The 26,506-nt window shown below is 37.5% G+C and overlaps 1 protein-coding gene across 1 annotated transcript; it reads right to left on the bottom strand.

Annotated features, from left to right (window-relative positions):
* Positions 1 to 6,880: 6,880 nt before the first annotated feature.
* LOC131694167 (dynein axonemal intermediate chain 2) lies at positions 6,881 to 22,819 on the bottom strand. Its single transcript, XM_058982645.1, has 5 exons — positions 21,657 to 22,819; positions 21,186 to 21,599; positions 21,001 to 21,130; positions 7,112 to 7,195; positions 6,881 to 7,043 (listed from the first exon to the last, which is right to left on the bottom strand). Exons 1-5 carry the CDS (start codon positions 22,728 to 22,730, stop codon positions 6,973 to 6,975), a joined length of 1,773 nt encoding a protein of 590 aa, XP_058838628.1. The 5' UTR covers positions 22,731 to 22,819; the 3' UTR covers positions 6,881 to 6,972.
* Between the last annotated feature and the right edge of the window lie 3,687 nt (positions 22,820 to 26,506).

Here is a 26,506-nt window from a genome sequence, read left to right as displayed (position 1 = left end):
TCATTCGAATTCGAGGTAGCAGTACATCTGCTCCTTTATATTTTCTAGATACAATGGTCGCTTAAATGAATTTTTTCAACCAAGTCACAGTTGTAGTGGGTCGATGTTGCGCGGTAACTAATATAATAGGTACACAAAGTTTCAATTGCAACACATGCGGTGCACAGTGTTGCAAAACAACGTTTTCATGATCAAAATTCAATAACTACTGAGCCATTGGTTTTGGAGAATGGATTTCTTCGAAAAAGTTTCTAGATATAAATAGACGCATCTTTTGATATAATGAATTGAGTGATTAATCCCCCTAAAAGTGAGATAGAAGATTTATGTCCCCAAATAATTTAGCTAGAAGCTCGCGGTCTTCAGTAAAGTTCTAGAAAATATTATTGTGAAAAACTTTACTGAAGCTCTATATAGTAACAGTAGCGACATATGTAGGTTTGCTTGAGATAAACCTCTTAAAACATTTTTTTCTAATATAACTTTTTACGAATACTTTCTACGAAGGTGACTATAAGAATCATTCAATAAAAGAATGCACATATAGTGGAAAGTTCTGTTTTCGAAGCATATTTCCAATGATACGAAGACATAACGGAGTGTTGGCGGACGTGGATAAAAATAATTCATAAAAAATGGCAGATTTAAAAAAATATTTTGGCTATACAGAGAGTGTTAGTTAGGGGACCCAGGGCTATTAAGACAGTGGTGGTAATTGGGACCCCCTCGATTTCACAGAAACTAGCAAGACTTTCTGACTATCATACATATTCGTGCAACCGCTATTCTGAAACATTAATTTTGAGAGCTGAAGTTGATTCTTTGTTCTTTGTAGAAAGGAGATACAACGTGTTTCGTTGTTTTGCCATTCTCAAAACAAAAATCATTATGATGGAAAACCCGTGATTAAAGCAACAAATAAAAATGAAAAAAGTAAGTGTTTTGGAAAGCTTGAGGCTCCTATTTTATGGGATGATTTTCAAATACATGGGCCGCCAAACGACATACTATGGCATACCAGATTAAGTTTTTGTAAAGCAATTTATTTTTTAGGTAAACATAATTCCATTGTAAAAAAATTAAAGAAAAATGACGGTCTGAATTGCCCCGTAGGGAGGTCCGAATTACCCCTACATTGTAGAAGGATGGAAAAACGTAGAGGTTTGTAAAGCGTTGCCTAGCGCTGCCATTGAGTGGTGCAAATAATATTTTTATGGCACCAAAATATAGCTGAGATTTTAAACTTACAATTAGGACTTTTGACCGGTAACTTTTTTCACATCTATCCACCTGAAAGGGCGATTTGCTTAAGTAGGTCCGAATAGCCCCGGGTTCCCCTATATTCATTCACTGTCCATATAATCACTGCACAATTCAACAATAATTCTTCAAATATCATAGCAGAATACTGAAAATTGAGCCAGTGACAGAGAATCTCTGGGGGTATCTCGTTGAAAACTTGTTTTGTAGTGTACATCATAAATCAAAATATATTGGACCAATCGTTTTCAAGGTTTGCACAGTTCTTTTACATATCCCCAGGTATTGATCGAAGCTTCTATTTTTTTCTTGATATTTGAATTTTTCGTAGCATTCTACAGCTAAAAATGCAATTTTCGTTAAAAAAATCATGAAACTTATTTTTGTGAACAAAGTTATGATCTTTAATGATGTTATGATATGAAGGAGAACTGTGCAAAATTTCAAACAATTTGGTTCAGTAGATTTTGAGTTATGCTGTACATCGCATTTATTCGAGGTGTCTCCTGAAGATTCACTGTTACACACCTAACTTTCAATATTTTGCTGTGAACATTTAGGAAAATATTGCTTAAATGTTGCATTATTGACTGAATAGACTAACACTCTCGGTATCGTAAATTTTTTTTTGTGCGATATTTTTTTCAACAATAATCTTACCCCCTTAAGCAAGAACTGATTTCATCAGTAGGTGTCGACTAACGGATAAAATTTGACGAAGATCGTGGACCACGCCACCAAATATTCGATTAGTTCCTTTTATGGTCCTCGTGAATTCGTCCTATATAACAGTGTTGCATTCTTTCAGCATTTTGTTTACATCCGAATTTTGATTGATATTGTAAGTAAAGTTTTCCGCAAGCGCAAGATTTAGTAGTTATTTTAGGGCAGAGCTGTTCGTCCATAATCCAGCAATGTTGATTTAACTTCAGATGAAGCGATCGCAATTGCAATTTTCAACTTAATTTTCAATTTTCGACAAATTCATGCAATTCATCAGTATTATATTGTCATTCGCGTAATAAATCTATATAAAATAAATTCTTGCCATTCCATTTATGTGCTGGCAACAAAATTTTAGATTTTTGAAGTAGTTGTTAGATATTGCATCAGAAACCCTCCCTTTCTTTCAGATTCCGAAATCAACAATCATGTCCAGCTTCTTGGTGGAAGAAATACCTATGCCAGATCATATATAATATATATAGCTAAAAAAGTTCTTCAGTACACCCCCCCCCTCTCCTTTTCCTCGACTCACCCTCCATGTCGTGCACAAAAACCACCCCATGTCAAAATTTTATTCATCGCTAATAATCACATTGAATGAATAGATAAGGTTTACTTCAGAACTCTCTTCTCCCCCCCCCTTTCGTGGTCCACTCCTATCAACCATTGGTTCAGTGGGAGAAATACATATGTCAAATACTAATAAATTTGGAGATATAAATAATTCTTTGCCTAAAAAACACCCCCCCCCCTTAAACTCAGTTTACCTCCCCTTTTCCCAAAAAAAAACCATGCCATGAACATCTTCTTGTGGGAAAGAATACGTATGCCAAATTTCATCAAGATCGGACTTGTAGTTTAGAAGTAGTTAGCGGACATACATACAAACATACATTGATTTTTATATATATATATAGATTTGTGCGTTCAGTTGCATCACGGAGTTCCGAAAATTTCTGGAAATGGTAGTACCCCCTTAAGAAAAGTGAAGGTGCTGGTCTATTTATAGGTGTAATCAAACTTCATGAAACTCAGCTGAAGACACTTAATCACAAAAACATCAATGAGAACCAAAAAATACTTCACCATTTTTCAGTTTGTGACCGCGGTGCGGCGTCTCACCCACACATGCGGCATCTCTCCCGCAATGACCTTTTTTTGTAAAATGTTCATGGAAATAGGATAAATTTTTTTTTTTCATTGCAAAAACCATTTCACAGTATTGTAGAAACTTGTCGCAATTGATAAAAATGATTTCATCAATTATTAAATGGTTTACTTTAAAGCAGGATCGATTTTTAAAAATGTTCGGCATCTCTCCCCAAATTACCTTATATCGATATATTGCATTTATGTTGCCTTCATATTTTCCACAAATTACAAAATATGAGCTTTTTCTAAGTTGTTAAACCTTCAAAGTTGATGGTTTCAAAATTATATGATCTTTACCTTTAGAAAAGTTTTTGAACATTTAAAAGTTTAGAACAAACATAAGGCAAAATAGAGGCTATGTTCGTCAGGAAACGGACGGTCATGAATTGACAGTTCATGGATTTATTCACCCCTTCACCCCTACTGATCGAAAATTGAAAAATATTTGTTTTTGTTACTATTTTTTTGGAACCCATGTAATTAATTAATAAGGCTTTTTTATTCCCAACATTTCTTTGCATCCTCTTAAACTTTTTTCTTGGTTCAAGAGCAATAGTCGTTCGAAAACTGTTCATATATCGATCAATTTTTTCCTGCTTTGTAAGATTGTGGAATTGAAAAGGTTAGATCGTAAAAATGGCAATCTTTTCGCTACCTTGTTTTTCGCAAATTTGCTAATTTTCAGTGATATCATGCAACTTCACATGAATGCTGTGAATAATAACGATAATACATATAGTTGAGGGTAATTATGTTGTCTATTGTTTGAAGTAGGCAACTCTATTTTATAATCTTCCTAATGTAAATTATTGATGAAACGTTTACCTGTTCAATTATGAAAAAATAATCGGAATCTGTAAACAAACCATTGAGATATGCCTTTTGAAGTAAACATTCCAACTTTTTTTTATTTTAACATTATATTTAACGTTAAGTAGACACCCTATTTTCATTTTTTTTTTCTGTGCACCATTTAAATAACTTTTGTACATTATATTTATGTAATTAAATTGCAAGGTTTTTCTTTAAAACCGCGACACCTATAAACGTTCTAAATTGTCAATGGACAAACATGGATTCACGCTTGAAGTCTGGTAGAAAACCCATCTATGACCGCATACCACATTCAAACCGTTATAACTTTCGATTCCGTCAATGAAATATTTTCAAACTTGCAGGGGATATATTTGAATACTATATCTTTCGAATGCCAAGTACCAAGTAAGTAGACAAATATTTTTTGTCAATAAAAATCAGACCAAACCTGTGGGTGTTTGCTTATGAAACGTTTCATAAAACTTCAAATCGTCATATCTCTCCAATTTTTCGATGGATCATTTTGAAATTCACTGAGAAGATGCTTAGATACTGTATCTTTTGAATGTCATATGCCAAATGATGGCCATTTTTGTTAATAACGTTTTTAGGGACACTATGACACTCTGGTGTGAAAGAAACATGACGGCCCTTAGTGTTGCAAAATGTTTTGTCATCAGCTACTATCGCATGAGAAGTATATTTACCTTGAACTATAACATCTCAGAAACTCAGCTACAACGCGTTGACCTCGTGAAGCATCTGGGAGTCATTCTTGATGAAAGGCTATACGTATACTCATCACGTCTTAGCGACCATCGACAAAGCCTATCGATTGCTGGGAATTCTTTTCAAAATTTCCAATGAATTTTGGGATCCTCTGTGTTTCAAGGCTCCTTATTGCTCACTGGTACGCCTGCAGTTGAAATTTGCAAACGTCGCCCTTATCAGGCTACGTGGAGCCATATGATTGAAGCAGTCCAGCATAAATTCATACGATATGCGTTACATCAATTGCCGTGGAACGATCCGTTGAACCTGCCACCGTGCGAGAACCGTTGTCGTCTTTTAGGACAACACATCGGAGATACGCGGCACAGACTACCTTCGTGTCAAAGATTCTGCTGGCTGAATATAATGATCCGGAGGTACTAGTGCAAATCAGCCTCAACGCGCCAACCCGTACCCTTCGTTCGCCATATCGAAAACAAAAACGACCTTCTACCTTCAAACTGTAACAAAAATTGTACCATATATTTTCAAGGATTCAAACTGACCTCAATTTTCCAACACAAAAAGGTATTCTTCCTTAAGCTCCTGAATCAGTCTCATTATACCTCAATAAAGTAGGGAGAGTGAGTACTTTTCAATGAAATAAATATTTTAATAGCAAAGTTCGCCAGCTTGTAGTCAATTCGTATTGTAAGAGCTATGAATAATGTTTAAATCCTGTCAGTAATATGAACAGTTTTGAAAATCACGTCAAAACTAGGTTTTTGTAAAAACGTGTGGTAACTTTATCCCCCGCCTACTAGGCCTGAAGAAACAAAGCACGCTATGACTTTTAGGCACGAAAGTTCAGCAAATCCTGACATATTAATTAATAAGACTAACTTTTTAGATGCACGACAAACTTTAACCACAGTAGAAAGTCAAATCAAGTATTTAAGGCAAAACAGTGCTGTTTAACTTGCTTTTCCAATCTTTAATAACTTATACCATATTTGTTCACGGAAAAAAACATTTTAGATCAGTGCCAGGTACATTATGGAAATGATGTTTTTCTATTTCTATACATTTCGAAAGTGTTTGAGAACTAATGATAGGGATCAAGAGTACCCAATGTTACAGGGATCAAAGATACTAGTTGTATGAGGTGAACAAAATTTAAATTTTTTTGTATGTGTTGTGAAACTTTTTATTCGAAAAACGTGTTTTTCTAGACAAAAGCCCTTAGAGTAATCGTACTTGACAATATTCAAACATAATTACTTCGACGATCATAACCGTTCAAAAAATTTGTAAAAAGATCTTCGAGATGGATTTGAACACATATTTTCTAAAATATTATATAACTTTTCCAAACCAAATGTAATATATCAGAATGTATTTTTAAACATCATAAACGACCAAATAGGGTGATGAGCCTATTTGCACCATGTTTCTATTATCACCCTACCCATTTGAAGCCGTTGGTTAGAGCAGTGTCTGCCATCTTTGTTCAACGCATTGAGTCAAATGGTAGCGCAACAATAGGGGCACTCGATTCGAGTTTTCATTGTGCTCAAACACGAGAATTTTACTGTTTTCAACGCATTTGTGTTATTATATTGGTTCTTAACAACGAAGCAAAGCGGTTCATGTCAATTTTTACGCATTCCATTGATTGTAAGGCAAGAAATTACCGAATTAGTGAGGCACCTTGCTTAGTATGGTGAAAATAGGCTCATCACCCTATTTCATTTTCTTTTAATATTGTGATAACTTTCTGCGTATAGATTATGAGATATGACAAGGTAATCAAATATCCCCAAGGAACAAGTGTCCTCACTCTCCCTACTCTTCCGTGCTCTCTTTTACAGCTTGCAACCATAGGTGATCCTTTAACGATAAAGACCTAGAAACTCTTGATACATTTTAAGAATAACACTACCTATCTGATTGTGTGAATCCGGAAACGGCTTCTCCGAGAAAAGAATGACACCTAACCCAGATAGTAGAATACAGCATTTTAAATGCCAAAAGATAAGGCTATGATGTGTTAAACAAATTAAGTCAAAAACCATGTTATGTTTTACTACCTTACATTACAATCTGTTTCCGACTGACCTATCAAAAATGTTGGCATGTCACGAGGTATTGAAAAAGGTTATGTTTTACGAGTTTTATTGAAATTGTAAACCATATGATTGTAATACATGTCGTTACATTTTTGCAGCCAATAAATATAAGTCGATAAAGGTGTTCATTGCTTTTCAGCACGCTCAAACAAACATTTTTCCCGTTTATTACAATAGTTTATCCGTTGAGCTCTTCATCGAATAGTTGCTCGTCTGTCAACTGTTGTTCAATTTTTCTTGGGTCATAATCTAAAATTGAAAGAGGAAATGCCTTTTGTTTATGTGAGCTCGATCAGTGTGGACTCCATTAAACCAACCTTCATCGAACTCCTCGGGTTGGCGCGCTTTACGTTCTTTCTCCAACGTTTGAAGATATTCCTGTTCGGCAGCTTCACATGCGGCTAAAATAAAACGCGATTAAAATTAGATGAATGAAGCCTCAACATTGTCTTATTCACAGAGTTTTTCGGAAACACTAGGATTCTATTATTTGATTAGGAAAATAAGAGTATATATATAAAATTGATTGCTCGAATTTGTTTATTATTATTTTTAACGGGCTGTTAGCGTTGCAATATTACTTAGGGCCGATTTCTTCACCTTCGCCCAACGTTTAAAGGAGTCTTCTACTCTCACCATTTCATGAAATCCATTTGCGAAATTTCGTATGATATTCCGTGCGAAATTCCGCGCGAAATTCCGTACGAAATTTCGTGCGAAATTCCTTGCGAAATTTAGTTGGAAATTCCGTGAGAGATTTCGTGCGAAATCCAACTCGAAATTCCGCGCGAATTCAGTGCAAAATTCCGTGCGAAATTCCGTGCATAATTCCATGAGAAATTCCGTGCGAAATTCCGTGCGAAATTTCATGCGAAATTCCGTGCAAAATTTCGTGCGAAATTCCGTGCGAAATGTCGTGCGAAATTCCGTGCGAAATTTCGTACGAAATTCCGTGCGAAATTTCGTGCGAAATTCCGTTCGAAATTCCACGTGAAATTTCGTGCGAAATTCCACGAGTATGCCGTGTGAAATTCCGTGCGAAATTCCGAACGAAATTCTGTGCGAAATTCCGTGCGAAATTCTGTGTGAAATTCGGTGCTAAATTCCGTGCGTAATTTCGTGCGAAGTTCCGTGCAAAATTCCTTGCGAAGCTTCGTGCGAAATTCCGTGCGATATTTCGTGCGAAATTCCGTGAGAAATTTCGTGCGAAATTTTGTGCGAAATTCCGTGCGAAATTCCATGCAAAGTTTCGCGCGAAATTCCGTGCGAAATTCCGTGCGAAATTCCGCGTGCAGTTCCGTGTGAAATTCCGTGCGAAATTCCGTACGAAATTTCGTGCAAAATTCCGTACGAAATTTCGTGCGAAATTCCGTGAGATATTCCACTTGAAATTTCGTGCGAAATTCCGTGCGGGATTCCGTGCGAAATTCCGTGCAAAATTTCGTGTAAAATCCCGTTCGAAATTCCGCGTGCAGTTCCGTGTGAAATACCGTGCGAAATTACGTGCGAATTTTCGTGCGAAATTCCGTGCGAAATTCCGTGCGAAATTCCGTACGAAATTCCGTGCGAAATTCCGTGTGAAATTCCGTACGCAATTTTGCGCAAAATTTCGCGCGAAATTCCACGCGAAATTCGTGGCTATTTCGTGCGCAATTTCGTGTGAAATTCCGTGCGAAACTCCGTGCGAAATTTCGTTCGAAATTCCGTGCGAAATTCCGTGCGAAATTCTGTACGAAATTCAGTGCGAAATTCCGTGTGAAATTCCGTACGAAATTTCGAGCGAAATTCCGTGCGAAATTCTACGCGAAATTCGTGGGAATTTCGTGCGAAATTTCGTGTGAAATTCCGTGAGAAACTCCGTGTGAAATTTCGTGCGAAATTCCGCGCGAAATTCCGTGCGAAATTCCGTGAGAAATTTCGTGAGAAATTCCGCGCGAAATTCCGTGCGAAATTCCGTGAGAAATTTCGTGCGAAATTCCGTGCAATATTCCGTGCGAATTTTCGAGCGGAATATCGTGCGAAATTCCGTTCAAAATTCCGTGCAAAATTTCGTGCGAAATGCTGTGCGAAATTCTGTTCGAAGTTCCGTGCGAAATTCCGTGCAAAATTTCGTGCGAAATTCCGTGCAAAATTCCGTGCAAGATTTCGTGCGAAATTCCATGCAAAACTCCGTTCGAAATTTCGTGCGAAATTCCGTAAGAAATTCTGTGCGAAATTCCGTACGAAATTAAGTGCGAAATTCCACGTGAAATTTCGTGCGAAATTCCACGTGAAATTTCGTGCGAAATTCCGTACGAAATTCCAGGTGAAATTTCGTGCGAAATTCCGTAAGAAATTCCGCTCGAATTTCGTGCGAAATTCCGTGCGAAACTTCGTGCGAAATTCCGTGGAAAATTTCGTGCGAAATTCTGTGCGAAATTTCGTGCGAATTTCGTGTGAAATTCCGTGCGAAACTCCGTGCGAAATTTCGTTCGAAATTCCGTGCGAAATTCCGTGCGAAATTCTGTACGAAATTCCGTGCGAAATTCCGTGTGAAATTCCGTACGAAATTTCGCGCGAAATTTCGTGCGAAATTCTACGTGAAATTCGTGGGAATTTCGTGCGAAATTTCGTGTGAAATTCCGTGAGAAACTCCGTGTGAAATTTCGTGCGAAATTCCGTGCGAAATTTCGTGCGAAATTCCGTGCGAAATTCCGTGCGAAATTTCGTGTGAAATTCCGTGCGAAATTTCGTGCGAAATTCCGTGCGAAATTCCGTACGAAATTCCGTGCGAAATTCCGTGTGAAATTCCGTACGCAATTTTGCGCGAAATTTCGCGCGAAATTCCACGCGAAATTCCACGCGAAATTCGTGGCTATTTCGTGCGCAATTTCGTGTGAAATTCCGTGCGAAACTCCGTGCGAAATTTCGTTCGAAATTCCGTGCGAAATTCCGTGCGAAATTCCGTGCGAAATTCTGTACGAAATTCCGTGCGAAATTCCATGTGAAATTCCGTACGAAATTTCGCGCGAAATTCTACGCGAAATTCGTGGGAATTTCGTGCGAAATTTCGTGTGAAATTCCGTGAGAAACTCCGTGTGAAATTTCGTGCGAAATTCCGCGCGAAATTCCGTGCGAAATTCCGTGAGAAATTTCGTGCGAAATTCCGTGCAATATTCCGTGCGAATTTTCGAGCGGTATTTCGGAATTTCGCACGGAATTTCGCACTGAATTTCGCACAAAATTTTGCATGGAATTTCGCACGAAATTTTGCACGGAATTTTGAACGAAATTTCGCACGGAATTTCGCACGAAATTTCGCACGGAATTTCGCACGGAATTTCGCACGGAATTTCACACGAAATTTCGCACGGAATTTCGCACGGAATTTCGCACGAAATTTCGCACGGAATTTCGCACGGAATTTCACACGAAATTTCGCACGGAATTTCGCACGAAATTTCGCACGGAATTTCGCACTGAATTTCGCACTGAATTTCGCACAAAATTTTGCATGGAATTTCGCACGAAATTTTGCACGGAATTTTGAACGAAATTTCGCACGGAATTTCGCACGAAATTTCGCACGGAATTTCTCACGGAATTTCGCACGGAATTTCGCGCGGAATTTCGCACGAAATTTCACACGGAGTTTCTCACGGAATTTCGAACGGAATTTCGCACTGCATTTCGCACGAAATTTTGCACGGAATTTTGAACGGAATTTCGCACGATATTTCGTGCGAAATTCCGTTCAAAATTCCGTGCAAAATTTCGTGCGAAATGCAGTGCGAAATTCCGTTCGAAATTCCGTGAGAAACTCCGTGTGAAATTTCGTGCGAAATTCCGCGCGAAATTCCGTGCGAAATTCCGTGAGAAATTCCGTGCGAAATTTCGTGCGAAATTCCGTGCGAAATTTCGTTCAAAATTCCGTGCAAAATTTCGTGCGAAATTCCATGCAAAATTTTGTGCGAAATTCAGTGCGAAATTCAGTGCGAAATTCCGTGCGAAATTTCGTGCGAAATTCCGTGCGAAATTTCGTGTGAAATTCCGTGCGAAATTCCGTGCGAAATTTCGTGCGAAATTCCGTGCGAAATTCCGTGCGAAATTTCGTGTGAAATTCCGTGCGAAATTCCGTGCGAAATTCCGTGCGAAATTTCGTGCGAAATTCCGTGCGAAATTTCGTTCAAAATTCCGTGCAAAATTTCGTGCGAAATTCCATGCAAAATTTTGTGCGAAATTCAGTGCGAAATTCCGTGCGAAATTCCGTGCGAAATTTCGTGCGAAATTCCGTGCGAAATTTCGTTCAAAATTCCGTGCAAAATTTCGTGCGAAATTCCATGCAAAATTTTGTGCGAAATTCAATGCGAAATTCCGTGCGAAATTTCGTGCGAAATTCCGTGCGAAATTCCGTGCGAAATTTCGTGTGAAATTCCGTGCGAAATTCCGTGCGAAATTTCGTGCGAAATTCCGTGCGAAATTTCGTGCGAAATTCCGTGCGAAATTTCGTTCAAAATTCGGTGCAAAATTTTGTGCGAAATTCCATGCAAAATTTTGTGCGAAATTCAGTGCGAAATTCCGTGCGAAATTCCGTTCGGAATTCCGTGCGAAATTTCATGCGAAATTTCGTGCAAAATTTCGTGCGAAATTCCGTTCAAAATTCCGTACAAGATTTCGTGCGAAATTACATGCAAAATTCCGTGCGAAATTTCGTGCGAAATTCCGTGCGAAATTCCGTACGAAATTACGTGCGAAATTCCACGTGAAATTTCGTGCGAAATTCCGTGAGAAATTCCGTGCGAAATTCCACGTGAAATTTTGTTCGAAATTCCGTGCGAAATTTCGTGCAGAATTCCGTGCAAAATTTCGTGCGAAATTTCGTGTGAAATTTCATGCGAAATTTCGTGTGAAATTTCATGCGAAATTCCGTGCGAGATCCCGTGCGAAATTTCATGCGGAATTTCCGTGCGAAATTCCGTTCAAAATTCCGTGCGAAATTCCGTTCAAAATTCCGTGCAAGATTTCGTGCGAAATTCCGTGAGAAATTCCGCGCGAATTTCCCCCGAAATTCCGAATTCCGTGCGAAATTTTGTGGGAAATTCCGCGCGAGATTCCGTGCAAAATTTCGTGCGAAATGCCGTGTCAAATTCCGTGCGAAATTTCATGCGCAATTTCGTGCGAAATTTCGCGCGCAATTTCGTGCGAAATACGGTACGAAATTAAATCGAAACGTGCAAAATTTCGTGCGCAATTCCGTTCAAAATTCCGTGCGAAATTCCATGCAAAATTTTGTTCGAAATTCAGTGCGAAATTCCGTTCGAAATTCCGTGCGAAATTTCATGCGAAATTTCGTGCAAAATTTCGTGCGAAATTCCGCTCAAAATTCCGTGCAAGATTTCGTGCGAAATTACATGCAAAATTCCGTGCGAAATTTCGTGCGAAATTCCGTGAGAAATTCCGTGCGAAATTCCGTACGAAATTACGTGCGAAATTCTACGTGAAATTTCGTGCGAAATTCCGTGAAAAATTCCGTGCGAAATTCCACGTGAAATTTCGCGCGAAATTCCGTGCGAAATTCAACGTGAAATTTCGTGCGAAATTCCGTGCGAAATTCCATGTGAAATTTTGTTCGAAATTCCATGCGGAATTCCGTGCAAAATTTCGTGCGAAATTTCATGCGAAATTTCGTGCGAAATTTCGTGCGAAATTTCGTGCGAAATTTCGTGTGAAATTTCATGCGAAATTCCGTGCGAGATCCCGTGCGAAATTTCATGCGGAATTTCGTGGGAAATTCCGTGCGAAATTCCGTTCAAAATTCCATGCAAAATTCCGTGCGAAATTTCATGCGAAATTTTGTGCGAAATTCCGTTCAAAATTCCGTGCAAGATTTCGTGCGAAATTCCATGGAAAATTCCGTGAGAAATTCCGCGCGAATTTCGCACGAAATTCCGAATTTCGTGCGAAATTTTGTGGGAAATTCCGCGCGAGATTCCGTGCGAAATTTCGTGCGAAATGCCGTGTGAAATTCCGTGCGAAATTTCGTGCGAAATTCCGTGCGCAATTTCGTGGGAAATACAGTACGAAATTAAGTTGAAACGTGCAAAATTTCGTGCGGAATTCCGTTCAAAATTCCGTGCAAAATTCCAAGTAAAATTTCATGCGAAATTCCGTGAGAAATTCTGCGAGAATTTCCGCGCGAAATTCCGTTCGAAATTCGGCGCGAATTCCGTGCGAAATTCCGTGCGAAATTCTGAGCGGAATTCTGTGCGAAATTCCGTGCGAAATTTCTAGCAAAATTTCGTGCGAAATTGCGTGGGAAATTTCGTTCGAAATTCCACGCGAAATTCCGTGCAAAATTCCGTGCGAAATTCCGTACGAAATTCCGTGCGAAATCCCGTGCGAAATCTCGTGCGGAATTTCGTGCGAAATTCCTTGCGAAATTCCGTTCAAAATTCCATGCAAAATTTCGTGCGAAATTCCATGCAAAATTTCGCGCGAAATTCCGTGTGAAATTTTGTGCAAAATTTTGTGCAAAATTCCGTGCGAAATTTCGTGCGAAATTCCGTACGAAATTCCGTGCGAAGTTTCGTGCGAAATTCCGTGCGAAATTCCATGCAAAATTTCGTTCAAAATTCCGAGCAAAACTTCGTGCGAAATTCCGTGCGAAATTTCGTGCGGAATTTCGTGCGAAATTCCGTGCGAAATTCCGTGCGAAATTCCGTGCGAAATTCCGTTCAAAATTTCGTGCGAAATTCCTTGCGAAATTTTGTGTGAAATTCCTTGCGAAATTCCGTGTAAAATTTCGTGCGAAATTTCGTTCAAAATTCCGTGCAAGATTTCGTGCGAAATTCCATGCAAAATTCCGAGCGAAATTCCGTGCGAAATTCCGTATGAAATTCCGTGCGAAATTCCGCGCGAAATTCCATGGGAAATTTCGTGCGAAATTCCGTGCTAAATTCTGTGCGAAATTTCGTGCGAAATTCCGTGCGAAATTGTGTGCGAAATTTCGTGCGAAGTTCCGTGCGCAATTTCGTGCGAAATTCGGTACGAAATTAAGTTGAACAAATCTATCGGCCAGCTAACAAAATTTTATGGGCTGGCGATTCGGAGAAACTCAAATTCTGTAGAACATATGCGAAATGCAATCTGGGCTTCCCTCAAATACTGCTCGTCATCGAACGAAAATCCCCAACACTCAAATTGTTTCTGGCAGGTGGTCAATGTTGCGACTTATTTGGCAGTTAGTATCTTCAACCAAAAATTTTCATCGATATTATAAGCTATGGAGGTCATGGGAATTACGTTGGGGACTAAAGCTGAAAGATGTGCTACTCGACTCGACGGTGAACGTATCACTTGCTCTGAACGCAAGCTGGGTGTCGCGGAAAAACTGACCCGAATTCAACAGAGGGAGCAAAATGTAGACAACCAAGAACATTTTCGTGATGCAGAAGGTAAACTCTACGGCCCCGGTATAGAAGATTAACTAGTAAGGTATTACAATCGAGTTATACACCGTACTTTATCGGTTAAGTAGGACTTTTCATAAAAGTACTGGTCCGATTTCAATATTTTTTTCTCCAAATGTTCAGAAGACATACCGCTATATTTGCTTGAGAGGGATTTGCAAAATGTCAATTTGCTCCATTTTTATGGCCCCTAATAGGCCAAAAAATCACGTAAATATTAGAAATTTTCGCAAATCGTTACATAACTTTTTTGTTGGAGACGAACCACTGCGACCAGTATTTAGATCTATTATGGTATGCCCCTTCCTTAATTCAAGTGTTATATCTACCAGGCGCGAACAGCAGCGTGAGTGTTATGGGCGACGGCTTTTTTATTGTTTTGCACCGGTGCAAATCAAATATTGAACCAGCATGCATTGTAGCGATATGCTCGTCGGAGCACTGTGTGCTAAACGAGAGCGCTTTATAATTTACGAGTACGTTTCGCAGTTGTGCCGTACATTCACAGCTGACAGTCGAACGCTTGGTTTTCGTGGGTAGGCTAACTGGATGTTTTTGCCCTTGGGGATTTACTAGTTATAAGCGCGTATGTATTTTGGGTGATTCGACGATAATAATGAACCATTAATTTTTGCTTAGCAGAAATTTTTTGTTCTTTGCGTTGCGTTGCGTTGTGACGATGATTTTGGCAGTCAAACACATTGACTTCATCATGTTTGACTGCTGATTATGTAATAAGAGTTGCTTAGGAAATAGTAATCCGACCAATATTAAAACCTCAACAGCATGATAGCTACCATTGCCGGCCGACCCCTCTCCATCGTTCATGGGAAGGATAAAGGATAATGATGTTTCGCCTACTTAATGGAAGGTCGACAATTCATCCGACACTTCTATAGGTGTTGCGGAGTTGATGGTTAGGAAGGGTTTAAGGTCAAGGATTCGCCCCAATCAAGCGATGCGATCTGTAAAGCAAAGTAGTGCAGTTTTATTATATAGTTGTTCAGTTAGTCTTTGAGTACACGATCACTCGAAAAAGAAACGATCTCATTTAGTTTTTGAGGTTTTATTTAAACTCTGGATTCATTGAATTGCATATGAAACATTTGAATTTCCATTCTATTTTGTAGAATTAATGTATGATTTTAAACAGGTTGATAAACGTATCAACCTATGTTATACAGAAGGAAAAATAATTCTCGCTGTACAAAATAAGATTCTATGTTACTATGTTTTAATTGCCGCAAGGTTCTACTGTATCGATTTTTTTGGCTATTTTCGGCAAATTTGAGACTAAGAGAAACGAAAGCAATGAAATTGAAAGACGGATAGGTATTCTAGAGCGAATCAGTTAAAAACTTAGAACGGAAAACTAGAACTAGGCAGGCTCATATGGGCATGATCGAAAGGAAATGTGAAGAATTCTTTGCCTTCTGCAGAGTAGGAGTTGGGCGTTGCACCCAAGTCTACCGCATGGTCTATGGTAGAACATAACTCATCATCATGTTTTACCGCCAACGCCGGCGTTTATTCACATTTCCTTTCGATCATGCCCATATGAGCCTGCCTAGTTCTAGTTTTTCGTTCTAAGTTTATAACTGATTCGCTCTAGAATACCTATCCGTCTTTCAATTTCATTGCTTTCGTTTCTCTTAGTCTCAAATTTGCCGAAAATAGCCAACAAAATCGATACAGTAAAATAAGATTCTACATTGCATGTTAATTCGAATCATAGCATGACTTATTAAGATTGGGCAGAGAAAGGGCAAAAATCGAAAACGAAAAAGCACTTTTTTCCATACCGTGTGTTAGATATTCATAAAAATCAATCAGCTTATGTAGCATGTTGTTACAGTACTGCTGATTGATTTTTATGAAGATCTTACGCACGGTATGGAAAAAACTGCTTTTTTCGTTTCCGATTTTTGCGGTTTCTCTGTTCAACCTTAATATTCAGTAATGTCTTTAAACATGGTTGTGTTGTTTAAATTTAAGTTGAGAAATCTTTTTTACTACCAAGAAGTGATTGCCTACAAGGATATGCTATATTTTTGCTTTTTTTCTGCGTAACTCACCTGAATTAGGTATCGCACAAGAAGTGACCATAAATCAAAATGAAATAAATACTACCGACGTGGATACCAAATTACCTGTTTCATAAACCCGTACCACTTGTAGTCATAAATAGTATCACTGGTCATATCAACCATTTTAATAAATGTAGAATGTTCTAGGGGAAGTGGTTGGGAAATAATACATAACTAAATATATGAAAAAATGTTCATCAAATTTCTTGATTTTACAGTTATAGTTAATTAGTGGTTATGTATAGTATTTTACTGTTATTAGTGTTGGGATAAGTGCAGAATAGGGCATTGCAAAAAAAACTTTTTTTTGAATTCTCAAAGGCCCCCCCTCCCATATTGTGACAAATGTCAAAGTAAGCTTAGATGCCAAATTTCACATCATTTGGACAATTTTAGAACCCCGCCCACTTCGCTTGAGATTTTTGAAATTGGTACTATGGGAAAATATAAAGGAAAAATATACTAAATGCTATAATTTTTTAAGTAGCTATCAGAAAATTACAATTTATATCTCTTTTTAAAAGAAATGACCTAAGTCTTTGAAGGGAGATATTCCTCTATCTAGAAAAATAGGGGAAAGTGGAGTACTGGGTCATTTTGGCCCCAAAATCCCCTATTTTTCATAATTTTTCTGCTTTGTGATGCAAATCATACATATTTTGGAGTTTTTCTAATGTAAACAAATCTCAGAAATCGAACGGAACCTTTTTGACCTTTGTCCGAATACGGGAAGTTGGGGTTATAGGACCTTTTGTCATTAATATTAAATGTTATAATTTTTTCGTGCATATATCTATTATTCTTCAATCAATTTTCATGAAATGTAGCTTGTTGAACGCGGAAAGTTCTTATGAATACAACAAAAATGAATTCGTTAGCGGTAAAATTCAGAAACATCAAATTTTTCAACATTAACTCTACAAATCACATTTTTTTCTTTAAATGTCCTAATACCTCAATTTTCCCTATTTTTCCAGGATGGAAACTTTTCTCATGTGATCCTCAAGCGTATTTTACACTAAAAGTAGTAAATTGAATAAGAATTTTGTTGTTAAATTGAGTTAATATGTGCAATTTTATGATTAAAATGTAAAATCGAGACTATGTATCAGATAATTTGATATTTCTGAATTTTACCGATAACGAATCTATTTTTATTGTGTTCCTAAGGCTTTTTCACGTTTAGCAAGGTACATTTTATGAGAATTGATTGAAGAATAATAGAGACTAGCCAATTCCCATCGCACGTTGATGCGACTTTCAACGAAATAGGAGGAAAACATAATTTGTTCCGAAGCGTCATCTGGTGGGCAGATAATCTCCAACCAATGCACACAAACACGCTCCATAACAAATGCCCACTATGTATAAATTTTGACGACAATCGGTTAAGCCGTTTGGGAGTCCATAAATCATATACATACAAACATTGACTTTTATATATATAGATATATGCACGAGAAAATGATAAAGTTTAATATTAATGACAAAAGGCCCTATAACCCAAACTTCCCGTATTCAGACAAAGGTGAAAAAGGTTCCGTTCGATTTCTGAGATTTTTTCATATTAGAAAAACTCCAAAATATGTATGATTTGCATCACGGAGCAGAAAAAATATTAAAAATAGGGAATTTTGAGGCCAAAATGACCCAGTACACCACTTTCCCTATTTGTCTAGAAACAGGTAAGTCTTCTTTCAAATACTAAGGTTATTTACTTTAAAAAGAGGTATAAATTGTAATTTTCTGATAGCTACACACCAAAAAAATCTGAATTTTATCGTTGACGTAATTGCAAACATGACACAATTCAACAAACCGTAATTTACGAAATGACAGAACATTACCGTGTTCCATTTAATTTTACATGAAACATATACTTTACATGCGCAATGACTTAAAATTACACTTCCTACCATTCAGAACAAACGCTGTATGTGGAGTAAAATTACATGATTTACGAAATTAAACGTCATGTAAAATTAAAATCAAACGTAAAACTAAGTCATTTTTGATGCTCGTATATGTCATGGTCAGGAGACGTAAATTTAGACTATTTTTTCTAGGTGTGTACTTCAAAAGTTATAGCATTTAATATATTTTTCCTTCATATTTTCCCATATAACCAATTTCAAAAATTTCAAGCGAAGTGGGCGGGGGTCTAAAATTGTCCAAATGATGTGAAATTTGGCATCTGAGCTTACTTTGACATTTGTCACAATATGAGAGGGGGGGCCTTTGAGAACCCAAAAAAAAATTTTTTTGCGATGCCCTAGTGCAGAAATTCCTTCATTTGTCCTCAAAATATAACATTATTTTCCAAACAAGTGTTAGTTTATACATAGATATACACTGTGAAAAAATACTAATAAGAATGCATGTCATTTTGGAGAATCATCTTAGTGTGAACGAATAAAAATGACACAATTGTAACATTTGGTGCTTTAGACTACGTTTTGATAATATTTAAAGTAACTGGTTACTTGTTTCAACTCACTTTCATTGCTGTTTCAACTTACATTGGCATGAGGAGAGTTGAAACAAAGAGAACACTGTCACAAACATCAATATACTGATGCTTTGTTATTGATTTTTACCAGTTATTCTGATGTAATTTAATAAAGCATAAACAGAAGTAAGAAATTTAAAAATAAGCAATCATCGAATGACAGATTTTTTTGATTTATATAACAAAAACAAAAAATTGTTTCAACCCTCCTCGGTCTCCCCAACTCCAGTAATTCGCAATCTCGCTTCTGTTGTGCTATCATCGCTGGAAACTACGAATTACAAAATCGTACTCTTTGGCAGCTCATGTAAAATGGCTACATTTAAAACATGGCAACATGGCTTTCGCTTAGTGATAGAGTTTCCCGCATTCACTGATTTTTATGTAGGTTTTCGAAAATTGCGGATTTGAAAATTATAAATTATTTAATAAATATTTTCTTTTAACGTTATTGTATTTGATCATTAACCAGCGCAAAGTTAGGACAAGTTAATAGACGAAATGTTCTAATTCAATTCTTTTTCCTTTATGTATTCGTCCTAGGACGGCTTGCTGATAATTGTTTTGGGATTTGGGTCGAGAATCCCATGATACAATTCGAACCTTGCCGGCATGACTCATACGCACGGTATAAACCAGCAGTTCACCATATCGTTTCTTTTACGCCATCGTCGCTTGGAACTGTGGACAACAAATTGCTTGCAGCACACACAGTCAAACGCTCCACTTCCATGACTCATGTAAAATGCGAAATGTAACAACTATTCATCCAGCAGCAGCAGCGATTATCTCACTCGTTCTGCCATTAGAGAGTGGGAAGGAATGCGGTCAGATACATTCCTTTTATATCAAGCGATGAAATGTGTAGGACGTTTGAGTCTCGAGATGAGGTCTGTGTTAGGGAAAGTTTTGCGCGAATTTGTGAAAATTGTTTGTTTTCCCTATTTTTGACTGTCTGTTTCTTACATTTTTACAAAGTTTTTGCAATAATACGGATTTTTTAATAGTCTACAGCTACAATACCAAATCAAAATAACAATCAATTTTAAGTTGAACTTTTCTGAATCGATTAATATTTAAATGACGCAAATTTATCAACAATTAACAGCGCAATAGTCGTTAGAAATTATGCCACATTTCGTGACGCGGTACGAATGTCAAACACCTAGCCCCAGACCCATATAGTCGAATAAAGCAAGTCAAAGGTAAAACTGTAAAGTTTGATATGGCGCTCGATATTGTATAGCTGTCCTGAAAATTGAGAAAACTAAAACCTAAACTTTAAAGCGATAAGTGGGGGAAACCGGGGCTAGTTATTGCAAATGTTTTGCAACAAAAACACATTACATAATGTGTTTCACATTACTTGAGGTTCACAACGAGAAGCAGCGCTATATGTCTAAGAGAAGACAATCGCATAGCTAATTTGATCCAGTCCTAACCTCAATATTGAACCAGCTTCTGATTGGTCGTTTTGCCAGTCAAGAGCGTTCATAATATTTACAAACGGGATAATAAACACTGCTGCTGAACCTATTCTGACTACTTTTTATAAACGTCAACATTTCATACAAATTGAATAAAACATCCTGGATGACGATACAGCTACCTGTATTGTTAAGACGAACATGAATTAAAATACAATTTAATTTTTATATGCAGCAAGTATCGGGAATTCTTGGTTGAGGTGCAATCTTTAAGGTACAACTATTTTTAGCAATTGTGAAAAGCATGCAAAAGGAATCTGGCAAGAGCCTAGTAGAGAAAATTAAGAAGAACAAGAAGCTTGTTGTCGTCTCTTCTCTTAGGTATAATATAAACGGAGAAAACGGGATTCATCCAACTTACCCCAACCGCCAACTAAGCCCCGGGCTCCTCTACTCTAGAGACGCTATTTTTTGCTAATCTGCCTAACAGCGCCATTTGGCGCGGTAAGTTCTTTTGCTCATAAGCTTAATTTCGAGTTAGTAAAACAAAATTTCAACGCTATGGCAAAGTGCTAGTTTAAAATAACTCAGCAAGATTTTTTTTCAAGAAGTTCGATAATTTTTCAATTGAATTGTACTACCACACGCATGTCCAAAGGCACGTCAATTCATAGTTGTAATATACGCTTTAGCATAGCTTCTGTCTGACACTTTTCTGCTACAAATTGTACTTACATTTACATTGAAATAGCTTAGGTTTCTCCTCAACAACGTCCTCCTGACGATTTAGAGTGCGCACCTTCAGTTTCATTTCCCGTGATTTAGCTTCAAGAATCTTCTCTCGACGATTTTCCCTCTCCATCATCTGCGAATAAAAAGATTTAAACTTCTACTCTGCGCAACCCGTTTTCTCACTATACCGCCGTCATCAAAGGTTTGTCATTCTTGATCGTAGTCATGTTGTCAGACATTTCCAGCAAAAACGTAGCACCTTTGATGCTTCCAGCACCGACCAAATATCCCGCTTCATGGGCGCGTAAACACTTCAAACTTTCGTCACACACTTTGATGCTTAGTATGGGTTCACACTGCTGCTGAAGTAAATCCCAGGCATCTAGAACTCCATCGGCCCGACTTACGTAAAAAATGCAATACCGCATTGGATTCCATACACCATCCGTTAACATAACAGAATGGTGTTTCGTCCAAATAATGGAACTCTCGCGACAATCCTCAGACCAAATGCGAGCTATCCAATCCCCGATCGTGAGAAAGTTTTTAACAAATGCCGGATTACGTGTTAACGAGTAGATTGGCCCGGTGTGACACGGAAGCTGCAACGAAAGCAAAATGTTCGAACGCATTCAGATTCATTGTTCAAACAAATTTACCCGATAGACTATCTTCTCCTGTGGAGATTTACCCTTTCGATTACAAGAGAACAGCATCCCTTGCTCGGTTCCACACATGAATCTGGTTGGAATTGAGGTTTCATATTCTAAACAACTAACTCCATATGAACGGGACAGGTCCTGTTCATCAGATTTGATAGGATCCATCAAGAGAGTGTCGGTTGGCTGGGATAATTTCCGTGTGTCCCACCACATGACTTGGCCATCAGATGAGCCGGAAAAGAATTCAGTTCCACTTTTGGAGTTGATCCATAAAGCCGAGTTAACCGTAGATCGATGGGAAGTCTCACGTTCACTAATCATCACCGGTCCTTTTTCGTTTCTTGTGTCCCAAGCGGCGACCTGCCCGTTATACATTCCACTTACTAACGTGGTTGGATCTTTCTGATTATATTCCAAACAGACCATAGAGCTCTGAGGAGTGAACCTCATCAGTGGAACATTCGGGTTTTCGACCTCCCATATATACGAACACACCGCTTTCCCACTCGTTTCCTGAAAACTCATATTGCAATGGGATATGGCTAGCTTTGACCCTCCATCAGGTGACCAAGATAAATGGGAAACAGGTTGTTTGTAGATCGAAGGATCTCGGTAAACATTTAATGTCCTAGAATTGCTTTTTTCCATCAATGGCGCCTGTTCCAACCCGTCAAAGTAATTTTCGTAAATGTTCACGGCGTTATTCTGATCGATGCAGTTCTCCATTGGTTTCATTATTGTTGTCAGTTGACTCACATAGTTCTCATCCTTTTCAATCTTTCTGCGGTATCGAACCGTCTGCTCCGGGTCTAGGTAATTAACATCTTTAGGCCAACCGCCCTCCGAGTGCAATATACCGCGGTTTTCATGATCGGCGCTTATCGTATTGACCTCACTGAGTGCCATCTGATAGCTGTATTGTGTTCCCAAATGGACAGGATCCCGGAGGATAAAGTCCTTGAACAAATCATGATTGGCTGGTTCGGAAAACTCAACCTTGTTCCTATCCGAAAACAAACATTGGCGACCAAACTCCCGGCGTTCCTTTTGGTATGGGAATGCAATATCCATTTTTACCTCCAAATATCACCAGAAGATAAAATCACAGTTGAATGAAAAAACCTTCCTGAATCCGAGAAATTTTACTTTTCCCGTCAAGGTTGTTTACTTCTGCTCAACTAGCTGCAATCGTAACGTAGTAACCACTAAATGATTGATGGGCCGTCCAAACAAATTTTGTTAGGCAAATGCGCCTGTCCGCCCCTCACGCACGTGGTTTTTATGATTGATATCACGATACCACGTGTTGCACTGCTTTATGCTAAAGGTACTTCATGGTGATACAAATTAACATTGTTCTAGTTGCAATCAACAGTTTGCCTCTGAGTGATATTAATTCACCGATCGAATCGATATTTGAATCTAGAAAAGTCGAGGAATGTAACCTGCAACGTAGAAATAATTTGCTGACCCTGTTTGTTGATGAAATATTCGAAATGTATCTGGTTACGTTCTTTTAAAGGAAAAGCTATGTTTGCAAATTGAACCAGTACGTTTTTATGTTAACTGCTTTTGCCATGAGTCAAAATATTAATTACACGATGCTACAGTGATTTTGTACTTTTCGAGTGACCCAGTATAGGTTGTAGATCTCATCAATTGCAACAAAAAATTGTGCATTCAAAATGATCCTCAAAATCTTAATTTATAGTAAAAAATATATTTTTCGGAAGTTTCGGCTCTTAAACAATTTTTTGCGGTCATTTATCAACCGATTTTAAATTGTGTTCTGAAATGAAGAAGAAATGACCTTTTCAACGGTATGCTAAGTTGAAAATTTTTCTTAAAAACACTGGGAACTGAATTTTGCAATTTACAATAAAAATTATAAAAACATTTCAACATATGCCTAATGAAGCGACTTTGCTCTAATAAAAATTTAGAGAGAACATGTAATTTCGCATCCAGCGTCCTATTTAAAATCAAAATCGTCAATATGACCCAAAATAAACTTTCAAAATGCGATAACTTTTTATGTATTGCACCTAGAAGTTTGGAAGTTCTTGAGTATTACTCTTTCATAGAGAGCAACAATTTGCAATAGAGTTCAAAATTTTCGGACATTCTTGAAGGGCTGCACCAAAAAAGTTACGAATAAGGTTTCCGCCTTATCCTGCATTACGATGGATCGTTTTTTTTCAACGAATGTGATTTGCATTCGCAATAACGACAGCAAAATCAAACGGGAGCCTACGGTTGGTTAGCGGGTCATATTGTCCCGGATTTCGAACTCAGTTTTAAGACACATTTTCAGCCGAATCTGTATGAACTCGAATTGTTTGTTAAAGTTTCAATGTTCAGTATCAGGTAAATAATAATGTTTCTGGCCAGGCTGGCCAGTGGGAATCAGTGCCGAATGGGGTCATGTTTGGTAGACATAGCTGTATGCAGAATTGTCATCATAGAGTTTATTGACAGAATACTAATGATAAACATAAACAAAACCAAACTGAGAATGTACATATCAGTTTTGTACTGATACGACCTATCTTGGATATTCCGCATTACGATTCCGATGCCGATTCCGCGGTACAATAGCATTTCTCATAATACTGACCAAGCGACAATGTGGTCAATCAATACAACTGATCTCAAAGTATCGTTCCGCCGAACGATCTTACGCCGCAGCAGGGGGTTTTGGGTCTAGTTAGAAGCGTCCTGCGGTACAAGCCACTTCTAATTCTAGACTAAGTAGAGTTTGTGGCACCTGCGTTACAAATACCACACGCTATAGCTTAATAAGCCGGGAATTCCTCGTCCAGTTAGTATCGTTCTACGTAACAAACCAATACTAATTCTGGTCGTAAGACAATTTACTTCCCCGCTTGCGTTAAACAAGGAAGTAATTTGACTTTGGATTTATCAAAGTGAAAAAACCAACGAAGAACTCCAGGGTCTGGGCACGAAGTAAAGGATTTGTGACTGGAGTGAAGTACTACTCACGATTGCTCGATTTCAACTTGATTTTATTATACAATTTTTTGGTTTATATACCTACTTTCCTAAAGCTAGTTATTTACAAATAATCGATTTTTGAATCGATTTTATTTGGATTTGTTTTGGTACAGAATGTTAACAACGAATATTATTGTCAACTCTGCACAAATGTTTTATTATCCGAGCCACCGCGCGAAGGCAAATATCGATATAATTACCGTTTTCGAATGCGCTGTGACCGGCAGTGGCACCGAAAATGCCGATGAAGCATGTAATTTTTGATGAAACTATTGATTGTAATGATATCATTAATTTTGGTTCAGGAGAGTTTAAAAGCAAAAAAATTCTTCTGTTCAAATATTACATAGCAAACGTCTATATAAAAACCTGTTTTAATCCACCTAGCGGTGCAATTGTGCCTTTCTCATTAATCTAAACCACACAAAAAAATTGTTCCCAAAATCTCGAATAAAGTTCCATGAATTCTGGAACAATCACGTTTTTACGATGTGAAAAGACCATGAACAAAACTCATTTGTTTTATAATTATGTTCAATTTCCCTTCAGTAACACCCGCATAACGCTTCTTTTAGTGGAACTATTTGTTTTTGTTTTGTGAACTTCAGTCACGATTTCCGCCAAGTCATTTCTAATGCGATTTTTTATTGTACGCGAACTAGTTCACAACTTCATGCACATTATTCATAAAACCAAAGGTTGACTCATGATGATTTTCATAGATATAGGAGCCTTAGTTCACAAAATCAAAATATTCTAAATATGTTCTCGTGAACTATTTCGCGAAATTCCAAATTATATTCATGAATCCATTTAATTCTCGTGAACTAATTCATGGTCTCTAATATATTAGATACGATCCAATATCCGTGCTCGTGAAATAGTTCACAAAATCATCAAATATTTTTCATATATTCGTGAACTTGTTCATAATTCTTAATATATGTCACGTTCCAATATCCATACTCGTGAAATAGTTCACAAAATCATGAAATATAATTCTTGTATTCGTAAACTGGTTCATGATATCTAGTATAAGTCACAACTCACGTTCATTTTCGTGAAATAGTTCACGAAATCATTAAATATTTATGTATTCGTGAACTGGTTCATGATACCTAGTACATGATTTACAATCTATTTTGCGTGATATTTAGAAGATATCGATAATCATTTACAATTTCATGCAACATGATAATAAAATTTTCCCGTGAACTCATTCACAAAACTTGGAGAATTATTCGTGGAATAATTTTTATTCCATGAAATGTCCAGCTGCTAGGGACCATACTAATAGACACGAGCATTAGATAAAAAACTACTAGGACCTCGAACATCGTTATTCGTTTGATTTATAATTCACAGAACAAGATATCGCGAATCCGTCATATTTTTATGATCCAGTTCATATTGTCACGTTATTCCGAATAAAAAAAATCGATAGTAACCAAAAAGTAACAGATCACAATTAGGCGAAGAAAATTTACGAATACCAAGATAAAACTGTTGATATCATGAACATTAGTCATATTACTCTTCGTGTCAAATTTGGAAGTAGGTTTTAAAATAAAACATTTCGATAACATGACCAGAAATTACGAAAATCATGACTAAGATCCTGAAATTATGAACATGAATTACTCTATTTATGACTAAAATATTACGATAACATGAACAGCAGTTACAAAAATTGTGACTGAGATCCTGAAATCATGAACGTGAATCACTCATCTCATAACAAAAATATCACGATAACGTAAAAGAAATTACAAAAATCGCAACTAAGATCCTGAAATCATGAATTTTAATCCCACTATTCTGATAGAAAAATG

The sequence above is a fragment of the Topomyia yanbarensis genome, chromosome 3 (assembly GCF_030247195.1).
Source record: "Topomyia yanbarensis strain Yona2022 chromosome 3, ASM3024719v1, whole genome shotgun sequence".
Lineage (NCBI taxonomy): Eukaryota > Metazoa > Arthropoda > Insecta > Diptera > Culicidae > Topomyia > Topomyia yanbarensis.
Note: the sequence above shows the minus strand (reverse complement) of the source record. Positions and strands in the feature narration are given on the sequence as shown.